The sequence below is a fragment of the Nesoenas mayeri genome, assembly GCF_963082525.1.
Source record: "Nesoenas mayeri genome assembly, chromosome: 1".
Classification (NCBI taxonomy): domain Eukaryota; kingdom Metazoa; phylum Chordata; class Aves; order Columbiformes; family Columbidae; genus Nesoenas; species Nesoenas mayeri.
Genome location: NC_137541.1, coordinates 62,922,728 through 62,945,400, shown reverse-complemented (window position 1 = coordinate 62,945,400; position 22,673 = coordinate 62,922,728). Strand labels below are relative to the sequence as shown.

Below are 22,673 nucleotides of genomic sequence, written 5' to 3'. Positions count from 1 at the left end.
GGCTCCATCCATGTGACACTCACCCTTTATATATACATATAAACAGGTTGGTGTTTTTTCTGCCCACTCTCAGAGCAAAGCTTTATGTAGCACCTACTTGTGCAGAATGTCATACACTATAGTCAGTACCCATGACATGGGTATGTACAGGTGCATTTTTTAATTTTTTTTATTTTTTTTTTAGAAAACCCAAGTGGGGAGAGAGCAGAAATTATTTTGTTCTGTAGTTAATTCAAAAGCCAGGATGCTTGTTTCTAATACTCTGTTTTTAAGGTCTACTTAAAACTGTTTACCAAGGATTGGAATAATCTTGCCAAATTCAAGGCTCTTCATATTACTTCTTTCCAGTATAAAATGGGTATTTAGGAAAAAAAAAAGGAGCAGTTAATGTTTTTAGCATGTTCCCCATGTTCTTCCATACAGAACAAAATAATTAGTTATGTTGCCTTAGCACAAGTAGTTGGAAAAGTGAAATTTGAAGAGCCATTTTCAGAGAACTGCAAACCATTTATCATTTAATTTCCGTATTTTTTTTTAAATGAACCTACGTAACACCTGACGTTTGTATTTCTCAGTCTATTTAACTGTCAAGGGTTGATAATTCTCTGAACCTTCTGTTTGCTAAATTTGTACATATTCTGACATACCTAAATTATTGAGATAGACTTTTTTTTTCTTAATTCAGTTGAGGGAAAAAGCGTTGAGGCAATATCAGTTTCATGTAGAAAGCTTTGCCAGAGTACCCTTCGCAAGTGTGGATTTAGACGACTCCATGGGAAATCAAAAGTATGTTAATCCACACTCTGACCTTTTCAGCTGTTCATTGGACCACCTTAGTGAAAATAACTATTGCCTCTATGGAGGATCAGGTGACACCATGTCTGAATTGGTTTTGGATCAGCTTTTTGTTTCTGTTTAACTTGCCTCTCAATTGTATAGCTATTTGAGTTCTGTGCTGATTCTAATAGGATATTGTGTCTTGGGACCTGTAACAGTATATATAAGCATAGAAAATGCATACCAACATTTTAAGTTACAGTAGCACTTGCCAGTTTTCCCAGCTTGTGCAGTTTTGTTTTGCAGTTGACAAGAGGCTCTGATTTTGTGCAGTATAAAAATGTATGTAGCAGATCAGTTTCAGTGCTTTGAAGCCCATGCTGTTGCCTCTACTCTTTAGCCTATGCTAATCACAAGACAAAATACGTTTTGCTAATGATGAAGAAAAAGCTTTGGCCAGCTTTCTGTACACACAGCTTTTGCACTCCAAGTTGGCCTTAGCATCTCTAAGGTTAACACCTTCAAAATACTAATGTTCAACTGACCTGCATTTCAGTACCTGTTAAACAGTCTTAGATCTTCCCTTCACTGAAAGGTGGAGCTACGTGACTGTGTCTTTAAATGCCTGCACATACAGGTACACATGCATAGGGTATAAACTGCCACCAGTGAGGGACTGTATTATGTTTATTCCTTAATTTGATGTTTATCATCCAGTATGGGTGCTGCTACAAAGTACATTTTCAAACTGAACACACTGTAAATCTGGATATTATCACTCAAATATTTTTTTTTTATAAATCCCTCCATTGGGGGTTCAGTCAGTCATTAATAGTTCCAGTTCAACAAACCTATTGAATTAAAACATTTTTTTAAGAGGTTTTGGAAAAATTTGGATCATTTTCCTCTACTCTCTGTTTTTCACTTTTCATACCCCGCATTTCCTAATTCCAGCTGGGAGAAAAAGTGCTGTGTTGCAGCTTTCTATGTAGTATTTTTGGCCAAATTAAAAGCAGGAAGTACCAGAAAGTTCATAGAAGGGCATATTGTGAGATTTCTTGTCCAGCTTTACAGACCAAGAGATTCAGATAAGATTTGACAAAGCATTTGCATTATTCAATTTCTGTGGCATTGCCTGGAAAACTTATATTATGGACATTTTCTGGTAAATGAGATTAATTCTTCTTGAATATAGTTTAGGAGGCGTTTTTGAGGTAATAAGGTGGCAAGATGATTTAGGTAATTTAAACAAACAGCTCCTTTGCCCAACAAAAATGTGCAAATTTGCTATAAACTAGATTAAACCTATTGAACTCTGTAGGCTAATCCCCTGTCCTTCCTTTGGGAGATATGAGAAATTGCCAACTACAGTCATTGCTCCAAAACATAGCACGAAACACAGGTTGTTGAATAATTCAAACATTATGGACAAAATTACTTTGCTATGCTATTTTAGTAAGAGAGTAAGAATTATGTGCATATTACAGCAGGTTATTAATAAATATATAATGAAAGTAAGAAGTGCAAAATCACCGTACTGCTTCAGTACGTAGGTGAGAATTTTATGTAAACTTGAGTTGCAGATCTAAGTGCTCTGTGCAGAGCTGCCATGGTTCCATACATGGGTTTGTAAAATGCTTAGCAAAATGAAATAATTTGGAAGTAAATTCAGGATTTTGAAATTTTAAACCAAAATTAGCATAGCACATTTGGGTTCTAATCTTCAAGGTATTAAAGTAATTAGCACGTTTTTATTCATCTCATCACATGAGAAGCTTCCTACTGATAGCCTCAGACTATGGTCTAACAGATTCTTAACTGCTCTAAATTTAAGATCGTTTTTTAAATTAAATGTAGCAGTATTTAGATGTAGCCATGAAGAATTTTCACCAAATATTTTTCCACTACACTGTATTCGTATTCACTGCCATAAACAAGGACCTCATATCACCCTGATTTGTCTTCCCTTCCAGTACTACACAACCTTATAATTTAAATGAAGTAAAGTTTTACTTAACAGGTTGAGCTGTTGGTAGTCTTTTGTTCTGATATTATAACAAATATAGCACACATCATCATTCTAGGATTTTTTTGATTCTCCAAAACTTAGCCCAGATATCAGGACTGGGAACTCCATATTCAGTATGACATTCCATCCCTTTTTCAAAGGACAGATTCTCTTCTGAACTGATTGTTCCTGGCTAACATGAGAATAAATTCTGAGAGTCAGTGATAGTTTTCATGGAATAACCCAATAGATTCAATTTCCATATACTGTTCGAGTTGAGGTTTACCAACAAATGTGAATGTGTGTAATGGTCTGTCTGGAGCCATGTCTTTGGGGATTTAAAGGTCGTTTCTCATCTTTAATTCATGGTTAATCGACAGCCTGGGGGTTAGATGCGTGATCTGTATGCAATTGCTGTTCCTGACTCTCCATAGAGGCAAAATGTCCTGAAATGTTTCATGACTTGTTCTTCAGTGGCTCTGATCCCAACCAGTTGTCTGACTGTCCCAGAGAATAGTTGTCTTGGCTCACATAACACCTCCTGAAGATGCAGAAAGCAGATTATTTAATACTATACAAGATGGCACCAAAGGTACTTTCTGTTCAGCTCACAGTCTCTTGCACATAGCTGTATATAGTTGTACATATCTCATTCCAAATTTTGTCAGCACAGATGGGCAGTACCTGGAAATGAGCTCCCTTTCCTAGGCCTTGACTGCATCTATCAGTTTCAGCCAGTAGAGCTCAATCAAGCACAACACAGAAGACCAGATGTGTCCAAAAAAGTATTACTGTCGCCGTTCTGCTGTAATGTCATGGGTTGAGTTGCATGAGGTAGCAGAGTTATCTGCATTTTTGGTACCGAAGCCAGCAAGGTCTTACTCTGTAACCCTCCTAACCAGACTGGTGTTCAACACACACTGTGGCTGGTTTGATTCTACACATGAACCAAGTAGAAAACAGCCCCTTCTCTAACGCTGGTTTGCGGTGATTAGAAACGACGCACACTGGGATGCAGACAGAGACGCACAGGCGCAGAGTTCTTGTTAGCAGCGAGAGCAGAGCCAGGCAGAGCTGAGCTCTCTTTTATTAACGGTTCTCAATTTATATGTTTACAGATACAGGACTGGACGTTAGACAGGATGCTTTTTCAAAAAATGTTATTCTAAACACACTACACTCATGTCGTGACCATTTTCAGTCACGTTCCCGTGCATATCTTGTGGGCAGCGTTCTGACCCGCTCGTTCACACGCCCAGGCCCAACATTCACATATCATACATATGGGGGCAGTTTTCCAACCCGAGATATCATTCTCACTGGCCTGGGCTAGCACTTCTTATACTCATAAAAAAATACTTCTGTATAATCTGTCCAAGGCCCTTTAGCTGGAACTGCTGTTCCCACACTGGTTCTCTGCCAAGATGGCAATCTGAACTGCATTATGGGAGGGATCATGGTGATCTACAACCTACAAATGGTAAGTGGGGACAGAGAGATGAGAAATCCTTTCTGATGATGCAACCCATTTGAGCCATTCAACCTGTCGTTGTATTGGGACCCTCCTTCTAAATGGTCTGGTCAGTCCTTTGAAACTGTGGTAGGGAAAAATAATACAAGCAACCACTCAAAAGATTAAAAAAACTAGGTTGGTTATTTTCCAATTAGAGCATTTTTTCAGAGGAACATTGGCAAACCTACAGATTATTTCCCCTTTTCTTGGAGCCTGGTATCTCTGAGGCTTCTCAGGTGAAAAGGAATAGACCTACGTGTACCCTAAGCTTGAGAATGAAGTGGAAGTACTGATGGGTATTGCTGAACAACACAGAAGTGTTTGACAGACCACAGCTAGGTTTACCATGCCCACCTTTTCTTTTAACTTTTGCATAAGCATTAAGGTACAGGAATCTTTCCTAACATGATTACAGCCATGCTTTTGTGTCTTTCAGGGTTGTTTCAGTGCTTGTTATTTCTATTCTTTGTATTCGATGTGCAGCCCTTAATCACCCAAATAATGTGTAAGAGCACAGGAGCAGTTTCAGCACCAGCTTTTCTCCTCATTACTTTGATGCCCAAGTGCTGGGGCAGACACTTTGTCTCCACAGAATCACAGAATGTTAGGAAGGGACCTCAAAAGATCATCTAGTCCAACCCCCCCACCGGAGCAGGAACACCCAGATGAGGTTACATAGGAATGTGTCCAGGCGGGTTTTGAATGTCTCCAGAGAAGGAGACTCCACAAGCCCCCTGGGCAGCCTGTTCAGTGCTCTGGCACCCTCACTGAGAAGGAGTTTCTTCTCATATTTAAGTGGAACCTCCTGTGTTCCAGTTTGAACCCATTACCCCTTGTCCCACCGTTGGTTGTCACCGAGTGCCTGGCCCCATCCTCGTGACACTCGCCCTTTATATGTTTGTAAACATTAATAAGGTCTCAGTCTCCTCCAAGCTAAGGAGACCCAGCTCCCTCAGCCTTTCCCCATACGGGAGATGCTCCATCCCCCTGTCATCTGCGTGGCTCTGCACTGGACTCTCTCCAGCAGTTCCGTGTCCTTGAAATGAAGGGCCAACCGTGACCACCCGCACTGCCCAGGGCGCTGCCCTGAGTCTCTGGAGCGGCGGCTCCGCGCGTTGCGCCGCTGCCGAGCGCGATACCGACCCGCCACCCACACTCCAGAGGCCGGGGGAGCTGGGGAGAGCCCGACCCGTCCCTCCCGTCCTCGGACTGCGTTTCCCATGATGCCCTGCGCCCGGGGAGGAGGTTACGCATGCGCAGAACCGTAGGTGCGGACACCCCCTCCCGCGCCTCTCGGGCTAGAGGTTTCGTTTCCGGGCCAAGGTCAAGAGGCTGTGTACGGAGTGCCGGGTTTTTCCGGGGTGCGGCGGGAGGCGGCCGGTGGGTGCGGGGCCGCTCCCCGTCCCGCGGCCTCGGCCCCGGCCCCGCGGGGATGGACGAGGACGGGCTGCCCATTGTGGGCTCCGGCATTGACCTCACCAAGGTACGGGCTGCGGTCGCCCGGGGGTCCGGAGCTGGCCCTGGTGCTGGGCGAGCCCCGTGTCCTCCCGCCTCACCCCGCGGCCCGGCCCGGGGATGCGGCGAGACCCTGAGCCCGCCCGTGGCCTCGCCGGGGACCCCTTGCGCCCTCGGGCCGTGCCGGGGGCTGCCCGGGCGGTGCCGGCAGCGCCTGCAGCCTTTGCGCCGGCCAAGGGGTCGCAGGCGGACGAGGCGGTTTGTTGTGTGCTGAGCTGTGTCTCCAGGAGTGCGGGGTTGGTGATTTTCAAAGGCGTTTTGCTACAAGTTCTGTGATAGGCTGGACATTAGGAAAGGGTTCTTCCCCCAAAGGGTGGTGGAGCACTGGAACAGGCTCCCCAGGGAGGTGTCACGGCCCCAAGCCTGACAGTGTTCAAGAAGAGACTGGACAAGCCCTCAGACACATGGTGTGAACTGTGGGGTTGTCCTGTGCAGGGACGGGAGTTGGACTCGATGATCCTTGTGGGTCTCTTCCAACTCAGGACATTCTATGATTCTATGATAACATTGTATGTAAAGGCCAAGCTGTTTCAGTCTTAAAACCATGAGGCAAATCTTGTGCAAAGCTGCTCATTCATGTCTTTTAATTATGCAAAAAGATGGTGTTTTGTTTGTTTGTTTTGGGTTTGTTGGTTGGTTTTTTTTTTGCTTTGTTTCTCAAATATAGATCATAATGATAGGACAGTCCCAGCTGCCCCAATGATCCAATGATCCTTCTGTTCTCTGTGCTACCTTGTAAATTTTTGCTAAGGCCATAAGCACTGTTTGACAGGTCTGGAACTACAGAATTGAACTTCAGCAAACCCTGCTATACATGTGCACAGACTGAAAACTTCAGAGAGTAGAAACCAAAGTCTCAGAAAAAAGCAAGATGTCTTAAGATTGGCAAAGTGTAGTGAGTGGCTACACTGGCAAATGGAAGACCAAAGAAGAGGTGAAGACCAGAGAGTCACTATATTTACAAACTGTTCTTCAGTGCAGCTGAAACTTAGCTGCAAACATTTTTCCTTGTAAATTCTTCACTTTAACCAATTACAGTTCCATAATTTCCTGTGTGAATTTTAAGACTTAAACAGCTGTCCAAGGTAATTAGCAATGAGGCACTATAATTTTATACACACATTTGTGTGACTGTTCCTGCTTACAGTCTTGAATAATGGTTTAAATAAAAATGCCACCTGTCTGTTATGGGCACCAGACTTTTTTTTTGACAAAGATAACATTCTACATTTTAGTCTGAAAAGTTTGTGTGCATCGGATCTGACTTGGAGGAGTGATGCTAAAATGTAATTTCAGGATAGTTTGGGCTTGCAAACAAGAAAAAGAATAGGTAGCCACTAATGACTGAGCCAGCAGTTCTACTGCTGCTTGGTTTTGATTATGATGTTGGTTTTAACTGAGTATTGGTGTGGACAACCAAGTTTTCTTTTCCTTCCTAGGGTTCAGAAGGAAAGAGTTTGATTTCCTCTTCTTTTTTTTTTTTTCTTTTTTTTTCTTTTTTTTTTAATTTTAACAATGATTTTCAGGAATGTTCACAATTTCATCTAAAAGCGTTTTCTTAACTAAGATAACAGTCCTTCATTTATGTGGATCCTGTTGTCTTTTCTGTGTATCCTGCAACTTTTCAGCTGTCATGTCAGTAGATTTTTAGTGAAAAATTATTTGCATGCATGTATGCATATAAATATTTTTAAATTGTTTGTACATATATATATATATATAGATAGATACAGTCATAGCAAGCAGACTTAAGGGAGATTTCTAAAATAATTTCTTTCAAAACATTTGGGTTTTTAGCAGGTGTTTTAATCCAAATGTAAGAATTGACATTTATGTATAATATAATTTTCTTATATTACTTAATGCAGGTTCCCGCTATTCAGCAGAAAAGAACGGTAGCATTTCTGAACCAGTTTGTGGTTCATACAGTGCAATTTCTCAACCGCTTTTCTACTGTTTGTGAAGAGGTATGTTTGTTAAACATTTTCCTGGCTTCAGTTTATACAATGAAAAAAATCCTAGAAATGAGAACCATTCACTTCAATATTTTTGATGCAGTAATACTGGTAGCTTAAACCGAAAGTCTACTTTCTGTTCAAAGTTTCTCTTGAGTAAGTGCTTAAGACAGATTTTTTTTTCCCCGAGATACCCACATGAACTGCTGATTATACCACACTTAATCCTATTGCCTTAAACTTGTGTGCTTGGCACAGTCTTTGGACTTTTTGATCCATGGAATTTGTTCTGAGCAGCTCCATGTGTGGATATCATGTTGGTTTGGAAGAAGGATGCCATAATCCTATGGTGATTAATTCATTTTGACAGTCAGTATCCCCCTCATCTGTGTCCTAGGATATTGCATCAAAACTTGCTTTCAGATTTTAGCATCTTTAATTTAAAACCATGATCGACTAAGCTCTGAATGTAAATAATTTTGACATGGAGAAGAATACATTTTTAGCAAGTGGTTAGTATGGAACATGAAGCAGTAAATTTTAGTACCTTGTAAAGAAGACAAAAATAAAAATACGTAGTGTTAGTAAGTTTTTATGGTGACTTTACTGTCAATGGAAATATATCAGTCTGACAGGACTAGAATTGTCCACTGAACAGGACAAGAGTGCTTTCTCCCTTGTAGAAAGGGTGTTTTCTGATGCAGTTTGAGCTTAACCTTTTCATCATTAGTGGGGTTTTTGCAACTGTTCACTAGTTTATTAAACAAAGACTGTTATGCAGCCCTAGCCAGCAGGGCTAGGGCAGCAGTCAAATCCAATTAGACTAAACTGTGTAATCTGAGAAATTCTGTTATTTATTACTAAAGTTTAGAGCCAGAGCAGTGCCAAGTATAAAATTTGGCTACTGCATCAACTTATGGAGCTTCAGAGGAAAACAAAATGTAATTTTTTTCTGCATTTTTGAACTTATTGTAACTTGATATATAGGACGGTGTAACTGCCTGGTGATTCTGTTGTCAGTTGTCCAAAACTGTTGTCATGTGATCTCAGTATTACCACTTACACAGGCACTATGGAAATCAGAACACATATGTTTAAAGCCATCTTAAGCATGCAGAAACACCGTGAAGTCTAGTTAATAAAACAGTTATTAGTTAGCCTAAATGTGTTGTTACCCAAGAGACTAAATAGTTGCTTTATAAACTCCTTGAAAAGCTTTTTATATTCATCAAGTACAGAAGTATTTTTAATGTGAACGGTCCCAATGTAAATCAACAGAAGTCAAGGAATTAAAAATTAGGGCGGACACCATCTTTAAATCTAAATTTCTTGGCTTCTCTCTAGTCAAACTGACCCATAAAGTTACATAACTGTCTTTTGTACATCTTTTCTGCCCTTTCTTCAAATACATGCAGGGCTCATAGTTCCTTTCAGTGGGAGCTACCTCCTCTTCATGAACAAAGAACCATCTGTAAACAAGTCAGTGCACTATCCAAAAAGACTGAACTCCTGCTGGGCTCTTTTTACTTTTTCTAGCATATTGGCACAACTGCCATTTTCTTCGGGTGTTAAAGTTCTGCTTCAGAGCCAGGCAGAATCTTGCCAATGTGCCAGAAAGCTGTCAGGGTGGCACATACCTGCCAGCCCGCCTGCTAGCCAGCTTCGCTTAGACAGGTCTGTTGGAGTATAGTAGCGGTTGCTTAAAAGAGTGACAGTTCTTTTTAGAGTAATTTAGAAAAAGAAAAAAAAAACCCTCTAAGTTGTATTTAAAAATAAAAAATGTCAAAGTTTGATTGAGGTGCACCTGGAGCACATAAAGCTTCTGGTTAGTTCTGATTCACTGTGCATTTTGACTACACAGGACTTTCAATCACCTGCTGTATTCCTTATCAGGTCTTTCTACTTTTTGTTTGCTCAGTTACACACACGCACATATCACATCTTTTCATCTTCCACATTTGGAAAAAGCTTTGAAGAAAGATGTTTTGGTAACTGCGAGAGTACAATATGTCTACCATTATTCCCCTGTTGCTCAAAGTAACACCCTGTTGACTTTGACTTCCCTTGCACATAGTCTGCCTTAATTTCTGTCAGTCATAATTTGGGAAAACTACCTACCTAGTAAAATTACTTAAAATTTGAACCACTGTTGGTGCTGTATTAAGAAGGAATGGCTTCATTTAGTTCATAATGTTATCCCATTTACACTCTGCCTTCAGCAGGTAGAAGACAAAAGTGATTTTGTTTATCTACATGTGAACTGTTACATATGTACAAGTGGACTAGGGGAGTGTTCTCATATCCTAATTGTTTTCTGTTCTAGAAATTGTCAGCGCTCTCTCTCCGTATCCAACAAATTGAAACAACACTCAATATTTTGGATGCAAAGGTTTGTATGTGTACAGACTTTGTCTTCTGACAGTGACAGCCTCCTAGATTGCACTATCTAACTTCATTTTCATAGTTGGAATTGCACAAATATGTTTTCATAGTGATTTGAAGGCATATACAAAACGTTCTCATGGCAAATTCTCTGTTTGCGTGCCTTGCTACTTATATTGTATAACATTTGAACATGTAGTTGGTACTGAAGAAAGGAACCAACAGCACGTAGTGGAAATGTTGATTTTGTCTCTTTTAAGCATACTGAACATGAAAGAAGCACTTGTATCTTGAAAGGGCAACTGAACTACTTGGCAGCTTACTTGTCTTGATTTTATTGCAATGTTTGGTTTTAAGAAAATGGAGGGAAGTTTTCCATTATTAAAATATGCAACCTTTGTTGTGAGGTTGCAGTACAAAATTGCATTTGTCATGCAAACTCTTAATTTTTGCCCCCTTTGTAAAGCAAAAAGCCTTGGAAACCTTTTCATACTGTATTGTGACCTGAATTGGATCTAAACTAATACAAATGTATCTTCTTTAGCTAAAATGACAAGAGGATGTAATGTATAGTCGTATTATCATTTAAGCAAAACAAACACAACCAAAACCAAAACAAAAAAATATTTAAAAATATACAAAAAAACATAAAACAAACAAACAACCCCCCACTGTACAGTTTTAACCAATCCTCTGTCAATAATGATGAAAGCAGTTTCAGTTGGGTTTTCTGAGAGCAGAGGCAGGACATTTTGAAACCGTTTACTGAGATCTTTGTGATAAAAATACTGTAGTAGTACAACAGTGCTTACTAACTCTTATTTATTTCAAAATATTTAGAAATCATGTTAAATAGAATTTCCTTCAAATTATGCGGCGTGTTTAATATCCACTCTCAGCATTTCCTTAATAGAGTGAAAGATGTAGAAAATTGCAAAATCTGTATCCAGTTGCCCATCTGTCAGGTAACAGAGATATTCTTGTCATGATTTCTTTCACTGTGGACAAAGTAGCAAGGAAGATGCTCTTGTGTGGTTCGTAAGTGCAGTAGCAAAATGTTGGGAAGGTGTTGAAGCCTTTCCTGCACTGCAACCCTGTGTTAACAGTGAAAGCTCCAATAGAATGTTCTAGGCCTTTTTGTTTTAGAAGCCACCTGAATAGAATTTTTTTTTTCCCAATCAAAATACAAAAACTAGTGGTAAAAATTCTATTATTTTACTAATCGTACTACCTGGGGAATACGTGATAAGCAGCATACTGCAGATTTTATTGTACACGTAGACTTAAGATACTCACATTGCTTATTGATATTGTTTTGTACATCCAGTTGTCCTCTATTCCTGGCCTAGAAGATGTCAAATTTGAAGTGTCCAGTGCACGTATGAATAGTGTTACAAATGGTCCTGTGGCACAAAGCACTACGAATCAAGAGACAGCTGTATCACCTCAATCTGGAGTAAGTAATGAAGCATAGCTAGTAGATTGAAGGAATATACCTCTCTGTGTCGAGTTTCTAGTCTCATTTGAAATAGATGGAAGAAGCAAGTCTGTTGGAAGAGAGCAATCAACTGTAAAGATCTAAACACTGTGTAACTACTCCTATCTCCTACTACTCCTGTCCTAGGAATAGTTACATTTATACAGTCCTAAAATTACATTCAGTCCTTTGAAGGCAACTGTGAGGCTGATGTGGTCCCTGCTGAAAGTGAGTTTGATACCCCTGATCTAAAACGTTAAGTTTTTCACTAGTGAACGTGTTTTAATGAATGACTTAAAACAAAAAACGGTATACCCTTTCTTGAGTATGGGGCTTAAATAATTAGAACTAATACAAATCCAATGGTAAATGACTCCTTCCTCTTCTTCAATCACAGTAAAATATGAACATGAATTAAATCAGGGGACTGGGAATGTCATGAGTGGAAATAATAGTTTGAAGCACGTAATTCTAACTCCTTTCTCCTTCCTTTATAAATATGAGCTTTCAGCTCAAATTGGAATTTCTAGCATACTTTATTTTTAAAGAGGTTGTTAAAGTGAATGTTTTCTGTATATTATCATCTAGGTACAGAAAATGCCGGTTTATCATAAGTGATCAACATTAAAATCCTATCCCTGCAATTTGGTTGGTTGGGTTTTGTGTGTGATTTTTTTTTAGCCCAGATTTAAATCCTATGATCACTACTTCACTAAGTGAGGCCTTTTGGCTCATTTGTAGATGAAGTTCTTTCCCCAGTTTCCTATTATAGTTTCTTTTCTTGGAATCTCCAATTCCAGTCTCTGCTCATGCTCTTATTTGGTAGAAGTTGCTGTGAAGCAGCAACAGCTGGAGTACTCTACTGCCTTCCCCTGCCTCTTAAAAATTGTGGCTCTGATTTGCAGCCAGCAACTGGGAGACAGCACAGACAGTTAACATCGCGTGTTTCAGTCATATTAGAGAATGAATCCTGGCTATTTTGTTTTTTCAAAATGTTCCTTCTCTCAGATATTACAGTAGGAACAGATATTTCTGAAAGGAGGTTTCCAATGCTGCTTTCAAATTATTAGTATAAAAGCAAATATGCAGTTGTCTGTTGTCCTTTAAATAGTACTATAGCTTCTTGCAATTGTTAATTTTTTAATTAATTACCCTTAATAATGCTTTGACTTCATTATGTTATTCTTTAGGTTAACGGTTTATACTAAAAATTATAGCTTAAAAGTCATATGATCTATATGAAACATTTGTCAGGAAATGAAATATTTTGAGGAAAAAAGGCGTTGGACCACTAGAGAGATATAGATGCAATACGTAAATTATTTTTTATAAAGTGAACATTTAAATGTAGTTCTGTTTTATCCATTAAATGCAACAAACTTAATGGGGCTATTATTGGCATTTTTTTCATGTATTGTGCAATAAATTAAAATTGTGACTAAAAGTAGAAAGTCACACTTGTAATAGTCAATAAGGAAAGAGCTGGTTTTTGTGTATTTATACATGCTGGAAGTCTCTAATAGTGTGAGCATAGATGAGAATTACCTTGATGTAAGGAGAGTTGCACTTTACCCTTAAATTACAAATTTTATGGATTGAAATCTTTCCATCCTTCTGGTCTGCATACCTAACCATTGAAATGTTATATTGTTCGTATACAGCAGAACAACATACATGAAGAAGGGTTACAGAAAACAGAGGTTGTAACAGAGAATGTCATAACTGTGGCCAAGGATCCAAGATATGCCAGATACCTCAAAATGGTACAAGTGGTAAGTCATTTCTCTTATCATTCTTTAGGCACTCCATTATTTTTAGGTGGAATGTCACACACAACTCTAAATGAACGTTAAATGTCTTGAAGACATACATTGAACCGTAGTCTTTAAACCAGGATAACGTCACATTATTTCTAGCACATCTTCTCTAATAAATGAGTTGATGCAATATATTCCCTCAGACAGCTTCAGGCAAGATCTTTCTACGCAATTCTGATAATATACTTGTGAGCTGAAGGTGTGAAGATGTGTAAATGCAGAGTGATATGAGCTGGAGTCATAGAAGATACCACTGGAAGTGTGTCTTTCTGTACAAACAGACATGATTACAGTTTGGTTTTGTTGTAGGGTACAAAATGTGGCTTTGCTAGTATAGTCCCAAGCCGGCAGTATTTAGTATTTCTGTAGGGTTCAAAATAGAGATACAAGAATTACTTTACTACTTGATTCCACTTCAGTTTCCTGTTATTAATGATGCAGGTTTTGTTTACCTTTTTATCTGTGGGCTGTTCTACTGCCAAATAGGAAATAAATGAATATGATCTCAATATTAACATGAGTGAAAATTAATGAAGGGGTGAAAAAGTGAATGGGAGACTCTTGGTGACATTTTTAAGAGCTCTTTTTTCATGTCCACAAAATTGAAAATGAGATTGGAAACAAATAAAAAAATCCGTCTCTCTTTTCAAGCTGTCAGTGGAAATTTTCCTCTGAAATATATAATTCTGGAAAATATTACTATGTCATAGTACTAGTAAGATGTTGCTTATGTTAAAACTAACTTTATGGATTCACTCCCTCTTCAGAGCAATTTTTACAATCGATGTGCTTGGTACTTTGGATGATGTTCCAGACCTTATTTTACATTTGAATCAGAAATTGGCACTTAGTGGGTAGCTTATTACAAATGATTTGGAAAACTTAGCAGTGGAGTAGTAGCAGAGAGTAGAACACTGTGTTAGTGTTTTGATTTAATGCCAGACTTCAAAGTGGATGTGAAAGTGCTGGATGGTCTAATTACTTGGACTTTTTTTTCGGAGACTGCTAAAGGAGTGAGATCTCACTTTCCACATTTATCCTTTGTACTGGCACTTGCTGGTGACTCCTCTGCCAGTTGTAAACACTGTGGTAGGAAAGTCAAACTAACATACTACAAATTAATGTGTGTTTTTCTATTTGCCAAACTTGTCTTTTCATCCAGTCAAGTATTTCAGTTAGTGTCATTTATTTGCCCAAATTAAGTTTACAGCTGAAGATTTGTTTGGACTGATCGTTTATTTATTGCTCACAATATTTGTAGTATTTAAGAACTAGCACCATGAAGAGGTATTTCTTTTACATTAAAGATAGCTGTTCTGTGAAATAGTAACAAACTCATTTCAATTGAGTGCAGCTGAGCATACTAGATGAATATTTTTTAAAATATACAACGATAACATTCAAGGAAGGCTCACAAAAGCAGTGTCATGTTTGCTACAATGAATGTTTAGAACACTTCTATTGGCAGCATGAGAGAAGCAGTCTACGATTTCAGGTAAACTTAATGTTTAAAGTACAAATACTCTTGATTCTAAATACCAAACATAACTTCATGGACACCAAGATACTGGCCGGCCTGATACAGATTGATCCTTGCTTTAAAAGACTGAAGTAAAAATCAAGCATGGAGAGTGCACTGATCTTCAGGGGTTGCCAGCACTGATGGAACGTGACCTATTTCTGCACTATGGAGAACCAAAACCTATTTTTCCACAAGATTGCTACTTGCACTGTGGCTTCTACAGGACCTTCCCGAGCTGCAGGAGCAGACTGGGAGCAGGGCTGGGGTACATGGAGCTGAATGTATAGGGATTTGGATTATTTCAAATCTTAACTGGGCAGAGATAAATGAAATGGAAATTTAGTATTGGCTCCCATTTTAGCAAAGTACGCCTGTGCCATTTCAGTGGACCCATATGCTCAGTGTAGTTAGTGTTTGGATTTAAAATAGTTGTCTCTTTTAGTAAGATTTAGGGTCACAGCAGTATTAGGCTCTGATTTTCCAGATTAAAATTTAGGAAAGTATGTGAAGTAAAGTATTTCCAATGCGTAATTATATTATAAACAGAGATACAATCTTATTTATTTTCCTTCAGGGAGAATGTGCACTGGTAGAGGGTATTTTGATTAAACTTCTGATCAGTTTTATAAATCTATGATTTATGAGGATACTGAGAGGTGCTTGTGTTGATGCATACAGTTTTGGAATAAAACACTTTTCCGAGTGTGAATGTAAAAACATAACAGTTTCCAATCCGTTCTTAGAAGTTCATATACCAAGCTCCCTTTCATCAAAAGGAAATACGAGTTTTGCTTTGCCTGATCTGACTCAATATTGTTTTCACTTGTTTTGGGTTGATGCGTAAACACTTCATCAATGACTTCTAATCTGAGGAAAGGAACCTCAGGAGCAATCAAATGAGTGAAAATACATTAGATAGTATGAGACAGTGAATAGACACACAATCCCTGGTGTTTAAATCTATACTAGAGCAAGTAAATATTTTAAACTGTCATGAAATACTCAAATGTTTTTCTCTTTGTAATGTGCATTAGTTGTGAATTACTGAAGAATTCTTTATTAGAAGGTAATACCTCACCACTATTTGAGTCACATTTTTGCCAGTATGCCTAATAGATTCCTAAATTATGCACCTTTCTCTGTGATATTTTAGAATCTTCACACAAAAGACTCAATTGTGATTCTTTGCAGAAATGCTGAAGGAAAGCACAGTAAGACAGCTTAGCTCTCACTTTGACAGGTTAGCTACTGCACATGTCACTCGTACCACATGCTTGTCTGGAATATTATTATAGTCATGGCTGCCCTTTATTTTATCCCTATTTTACTTATTTTCGACAAAAGATATTTGTCCTGTGCTGAAAGAATCTTGCACTACTCATCATTTAGGTTGTGATGCCTCTCGTGACTTTCCTAGACCACTAGTAGCTTTGTCCCTCGGAAATCAGAAATTGTATATATATTTTTTTTCTTCCCCCCTCCTATCTTGCCACGCAGTGGTGCAGGTGGCACTTCTGATGGTTTGCAGTGGGAGATGGCAAGGCAACAAGTTGTCTTTCAGCAGCACTAATGGAAACACAGGAGCAGTTTGTTGGAATGTATCTCGTAAGAATCGATCCAAGATGAGGGGATGTTTAGGTGTTGCTGAATAAAATAAAGTGCAGAAGCTGTGGAGGGACTTGCAGTGAAAGGAAGGAATTTTTTTTTAACGCGTACATAGTTGGCTAAAATCTGTCCACAAGTCATAGAAGATTCGAGCCTGACTGTACAAGCACTTGCATTCAGAGGAATCACTTTTAAGTTGTGCTTCTGTTCTCATGTCCTGTTTTCCTTTTTCTGCATACTTTTTAAAGACTTTTTCAGTATTTAGCACTACCTTAAGGTATCCTTCTGGAGCTCTAGCAGGAGCACTTGCTGGTGTTCCTCCCTCTTTGGCTATACCTTTAGCGTGTCCGAGTCTTCATCTTTCTAGCACAACTGTTCTCTGCTGCCTTTGTGCTGCTTTGTGCTTTCTTCACAGTCTCATCCATATACATAAATTCAGCTTCCTGGTTTTGTCTGCATGAATTAAAAACATACTGTGCATTCCTGATTCCCTGTTCTCTCCCTGCAACTTTCTCTAGATATTTCGCCGTAAATATAAGGATTAAAAGGGCCTTTGATCTCAATCATTTCTTGCCTCTAGGTTCATACTGATGGCAATTGCTCCGGCTCAACAAGTGACATGCATAAATGTGTATGAAAGTGTAGCCTAAAAGAACCTGTGGATTTTAGTTCGCCTGTTTGTGTCTGGTAGTTTCATATTATTCTTCCTCCTACACAGGGTGTTCCTGTAATGGCAATACGCAACAAAATGATTTCTGAAGGGCTAAATCCAGATCTTCTTGAGTAAGTAATTTGTAACTTTCAGTAGGGCTGGAATGCAACCATGTGCTTAAAAAACTTGGGAAAAAAAGTGTTTAGAAAAGCTTGTTTGTGTTATTGTGAATCTAAATTATCAGCATTAAAATGGGTTTTGAAGTCTTCTGTGGAAGGCGTTTTTAGCATTTTATAGGTCTGAAGAGACCCATCAGTGCTGAGGGAAGAGGGATGCAGTCCCAAGCCTCAGCTCTTTTTTCAGTATTGTCTAGTTCAAGGCAAGGCCAGGGAATTACAGAGACTGGTACATAAATAGGTAGGTACTGCGCCCTCCCGAACCAAAAGCTGCAGGACTTTACCATTCAGACTTGAGAGGAATAGGAAAGGCTTCTTCCAAGCCAGGCAGTGATGGTGCAGTTGAAGGAAAAGGATGTAGCAATGACAAGGTAACCTTTGACAATGTGCATTTAGTGATGAGGAATTGAATAGTACAGCAGTAGCCATTTTCACTGTACTGTTTAGAGTAGGAGGTTTTTCCCAGATGTTTTCTTCCAACGCTTCAATAACAAAATGTCTTTGTTGTGGAATAATAAGAACAAAATGTATTTTGCTGGATGCATGAGAGACAAGGTAGTTGTCTTCAGGTTCCAGTAGATGGAGCATACAAATTGACTTCAACATGAAGTCAGCAGTTCGAAATTGTGACTTTCGATTGGGCTAACCTGATGTGAAGACTACTAAGAATAGATGCTGATTTTCAAAGCTACTTTTCTGGCCTTAAGCATGAGTTTTAAGCTGATTTTACATTTGACACGTAATTTAGTTTTACTGCAGTATTTCACAGAATTTGTTAAACTGATGAAAATATGAACTTTCATTCTTACATTGCAGCCACTAAACTGTCTGAAACACTTGTGCATCCTCTTCAGAAACTGTCAATGTATTAGAAAGCCCGCTACTCCTTTCCAGTGAAGTCTTCTTACGTTTTTGGAAAGGCTTATTCTGAAACTAGCAACTTGTTTAATAAAATGAATATAGGAAAACCGAAGTATCGTCATATGTTGAGTCTCTATCTCCGAGGTACTTCCTGGTGTCTAAATAAGCCTAAAGCAGTTATCCATCATTTGATATTTCTACTGATCAAATAAGAAATGATAGAAAGAACACAAGTAAGAACCTGTGCAAGTCTGAGACAGGGTTATCAAACATGGTTTTACTGTATGTGTTAAATGTGTTGTATTTCTTAATGTGCATTTTTAGTCCATACCTTTCTGTAAATGCTGTTGTTTCTTTGTGTTTGGGTGGTTTTTTATAGTAGATAAAAAGAAGAAAAAAATTTCAAAAGCTTTTTAAAAAAAGTACCTGCTTTTGAATTCTTCATTTTGGGTTAAGACAGAAACATTATTACTATGGATTTGGGCTCACATAATATGTTTGGGGTTTTGTCTCAAAGTTCATCTTCAAAGATTCTGTGCAACACAGAACTGTGTGAAGGCAGATTTTCTTTAAAACATTATCGATTTGAAAACTGTATAGAAAATATACTAGGTTAAAAAAGCTAATGATGTGGCAATGGAGATAATGCCTCTTTGAAGAATTGGTATTATTTTAACTAGTTTTTTAATATTTTAAGGATTACGGGGTGACTTTTCTTTTATTCTTACTGCTTTCTTGTCTGTATATCAGAGACTTCTTTTTTAAAATGTATTTTGCCATTCACGCCATATTTCTTGGGTCTTCAGATTACTGAGGCCTGCTTGCTCAGTCCCAGTGGAAACTGGGAAAATATAGATATTGCTGTATGTTCAGTCTCTCTACTGCAGACTCTTCCAGCTACTTGCCAGTGACTGAGCATCATTTTTCTGTGGCTGCAGAGATGGTAATTCTAATAATACAGAGGTCTTTATACTCTGTTCCTTTGACTGTTCTACTTCTGTTATTGCTCCTTTCTCATCTTTTTACAGAATGTGAAAACTGCCTATTCTATCAAGCTCCTAATTTATCTATTTTTAACTTTTGATTCTTATGCTTCCTCTCTTGCCTGTCTACAGTTCCAGGAGAGCTTGTCCTGCCCTCATGAACTGAAGGAATTTTTTACCGTCTTCCTCTCCTTACTACTGGAGAGTTTTTGCGCTGGTCTCTCCAGATCACATGTCTTTGCACGGCTCTTCTGTTTTGTCATTACCACAGCAACAAGCAATAATATTGTGAAGTGGTATTTGCATGAGAAAGCAAATGCTTTCTTAATTTATTTTGGAGGTGTGCAGTGGGGGAAAGGGCAAAGGCTCTCTTACAGTTCTTTAAGGCACTTCTCCTTTTTGCACCCAGAATGTTTAGAAGCACTATAAAGGTGCATTAGGGATCTCCAAAAGAGGAATTATAATAAGCAGAACTGAAGTTAGAAAAGAAATTCTGTGGCATGATGAAAAAGGGTAGCCCTAAGATAAATAACAATGGGACAAATAATACAATTGGCAGCTTAGTTTAACACGTACTATTTTACCAAAAAGAGCAGTTAAGTATCATACAGAAAGCTGGTTTCTGTGCAGATCATTCTTCCCCTTCCCCAAATACAATTGCATGTATATCTTTTACCTTGGTTTCAGAATTTACTAGTCTTGCTTGTATTGTCCAACTCATGACATACTAAGGAGGGAGACTCCGGGGAGAGCCATCATCTTCAATCAGTAGTGTTAGTTACTCTTTAGATGGCTTGCTTCTCTCCCACTTCTTTCCCAATAGATTCCCTGTGCAAATGTTTTGACACGACGTTAAGATCCATCTTAAATATTCTCTTCAAAACTAAACACAAGAGATCTGATCATTTATAGTCAATAAAAATCCCAGTGTTCTAGCCAAATTCCACTCTGAGTAATTCTTTTTTGCTTCTCTAAATTATCCCTGCAGTTTTAGTTGGATACAATATTGTTCATTTCCTGTCTTTTTTTTTTTTCATGTACTATTTACACTGGTTAATGGTGTACAGCATGTTCCTTTCAGCCCTAGAACCTCTGAAGTTTGAAAAAAATTTAATTAATCGATGTTGCCTGCATTCAGCTCCACTTCTTAGTGATCTGTCATTATTTCCAATAACCTCAAAGGTGTGCATTCAGACTGATGTCTGCAGAGTTTTGATGCCCAGTGAGTTACAGTTTCTAGTGTTTATCTTTCAGTTTTAAGTGAAGCAATACCAACAAGGTGTGAGTTTGTAAATAGTTAACATGTTAAATGCTCTGGATATAAACAGCACACAACTTCAGTGAAAGGGCATTATTAGCATTATGTGCTACATTGCTTGTGTTCTCAGCCGCCTTCCAGGATTTATAACATACAATATTATTGTTGTCTGCAGGACCCCAGATGCCCCTGTGCCTGCCTGGGGAGATGATGGGAAAGCAGAAGACAGTTCTGATAGTGAATCTTCATTTAGTGACTAAAGAGACTGATTTTGGAAACCTCTGTTCAGTGCTAATGTGTTTGAAGCTTTAGCAGACAATGGTCTGGTGTGGGTCACATGGGTGACGTGATTTATCTGACAGCATTTTTAAGAACTCAGATTCTCCATGTTCTCTCCCAGAAAATTCGAACACGCAGCGTATTTCAATGTGAACCTTTCTACCATGAAAATTAATTGTGAGATCCTTGCAAATTTTGTGCTGCATCATTTCAGATTCCTTTCTGATTCTTCCGATTCTGAAGTTACTTTGTAAAACTCTGAAAATTCCACACCTCTAAACCTCCAGGTCGTAAGACTGCATTGTGATCATTACTGGATTTTCTGTGTAACACTTTTAACCTTATTTGCTGTCTTTTGGTTCCATAATGTACAGGAAAAGTAGCTTTTCAAAATGAAATTGTTTAATCTGATGAACTGCATTATTTTCTAATATACTATATTCTCAAATGACTCAAAAATAATTACACAGAAGTCAGATATCTTATGGTGATTGCAAATTAGTAACACTGTTTTGAAAGAAACTAAAATGCTAGTGAAAAATATATTAAAAATCAATCTAGATCTGTTTTCAAAGTATATACCGCTATTCAATTTTATGTTAGAGTCTGTACAAAGTTGTTAAAGAAATTCCTGATCTGTAGAAGAGTTGATCTCTCAAATTGAGGTTACAGTGGTGTATAAAGCTACACATATTGCAAGATTGGTTTGAAAACGACACTGTGAAAGAAGCAAGTGTCTGGGAGATTATGAGTAGAATACCAGATTCTCACTGCTTGTTCCCTGTCAGGTAGGTCAGTAGAAGCCACTTTTTGATTGTTATTGGGGTTATTCCAAAGGAACTGGGGCTGAGCAGTTTGCGTAGGATAAGAAATCATCTCCAAGTTTGTGGCTTTGCTGATAATTTCAGCAAAGAAGCCAAAATTCAGCTTGACTAATGATAAAACTACCTTGCTACCTCTTGAGGTGTGCATTGGGAGACAATATGAGGAAATCCACTTGGAGTCTGAGTGGCTCTGGAGACTTCCCTCCAAAGTACTTAATCTACTCCGTGAGTCAAAAGTGACTTTATATTCAAGAATCTTCTTTAACATAATTTGTTTCACATGAAATTCTTCACTATCTATTTGAATTCCGCAGATTATTGTGATTATACCAGAATGCTGTGGGTAAGGCAATCATTCGCTTTCTGGTATTTGACATTCTGCCTGAGACCAAAAAAAGACTTAAAACTGAAGCTCCAAGTATATAAATTTGTTAACTTTTATGACCAAGTCATTATCTTCTCTCTTAGTTATTTATGCTACTTTAGTAGGTTAGCTGCCTTTTTTTTTTCCCCCTGTAATTTAAGCATGGCTCCCATTTGAGTCTAGCAGGCATATTTAAGCTCTTCATAACCTGTAAATCAGAGTAATACCTGAACCCCTTTGAAAGCATATAGGCACTAACAAATGTCTAGAGATGGCATTTCAATGATGAGTGAATTACTATTGATCACTTAAAGAAAAGCATTTTATATTTAACACTTGGTAAAATTAGACAAATACTAACCTATTAGCAATAAGTATTTCGCAAGTAAATGTTATAATGTTATTTCAGAGCGCATATATTAAAACACTGATGACTTCTTGATATCTATATTTGAAAACTCGTTGAAGCAGTCTGTATAATTAAAGCTATGTTTTGTAAACTAAAGTTGTGGTTCTATTTTATTCCCATAGGTTGTTTTAAACAAGACAATGAAAATTCTTCTAAAGTCTCTGCAGTTCATGTTTACCCAAAACTGGTTATGCTAAAGTTGTGTCAATCTGCTAGTTGAAGGTGAGAGTTTTGAAAAGTGAGGATTGGAGTTTAACCTAAGCCGTGTTCACACTCTGACTGGACGAGAACTGAAC

General features: G+C 38.3%; 1 protein-coding gene across 5 annotated transcripts; it reads left to right on the top strand.

Annotated features, from left to right (window-relative positions):
* The first annotated feature begins 5,620 nt into the window (after nucleotides 1–5,620).
* On the top strand, nucleotides 5,621–22,449 carry WASHC3 (WASH complex subunit 3). Of its 5 annotated transcripts, none has more exons than XM_080363621.1 (7): nucleotides 5,621–5,781; nucleotides 7,682–7,780; nucleotides 10,092–10,157; nucleotides 11,478–11,606; nucleotides 13,292–13,399; nucleotides 17,290–17,354; nucleotides 20,677–22,449. In XM_080363621.1, the coding sequence occupies exons 1-7, from the start codon at nucleotides 5,731–5,733 to the stop codon at nucleotides 20,759–20,761; spliced, it is 603 nt and encodes a 200-aa protein (XP_080219747.1). In that variant the 5' UTR covers nucleotides 5,621–5,730; the 3' UTR covers nucleotides 20,762–22,449. The 5 variants fall into 5 exon arrangements, with proteins under 5 accessions (XP_080219747.1, XP_080219746.1, XP_080219748.1 ...); XM_080363620.1 differs by having other exon boundaries at nucleotides 13,289–13,399; XM_080363622.1 differs by lacking the exon at nucleotides 20,677–22,449 and adding an exon at nucleotides 18,216–18,384 and having other exon boundaries at nucleotides 13,289–13,399.
* The last annotated feature ends 224 nt before the right edge of the window (nucleotides 22,450–22,673 follow it).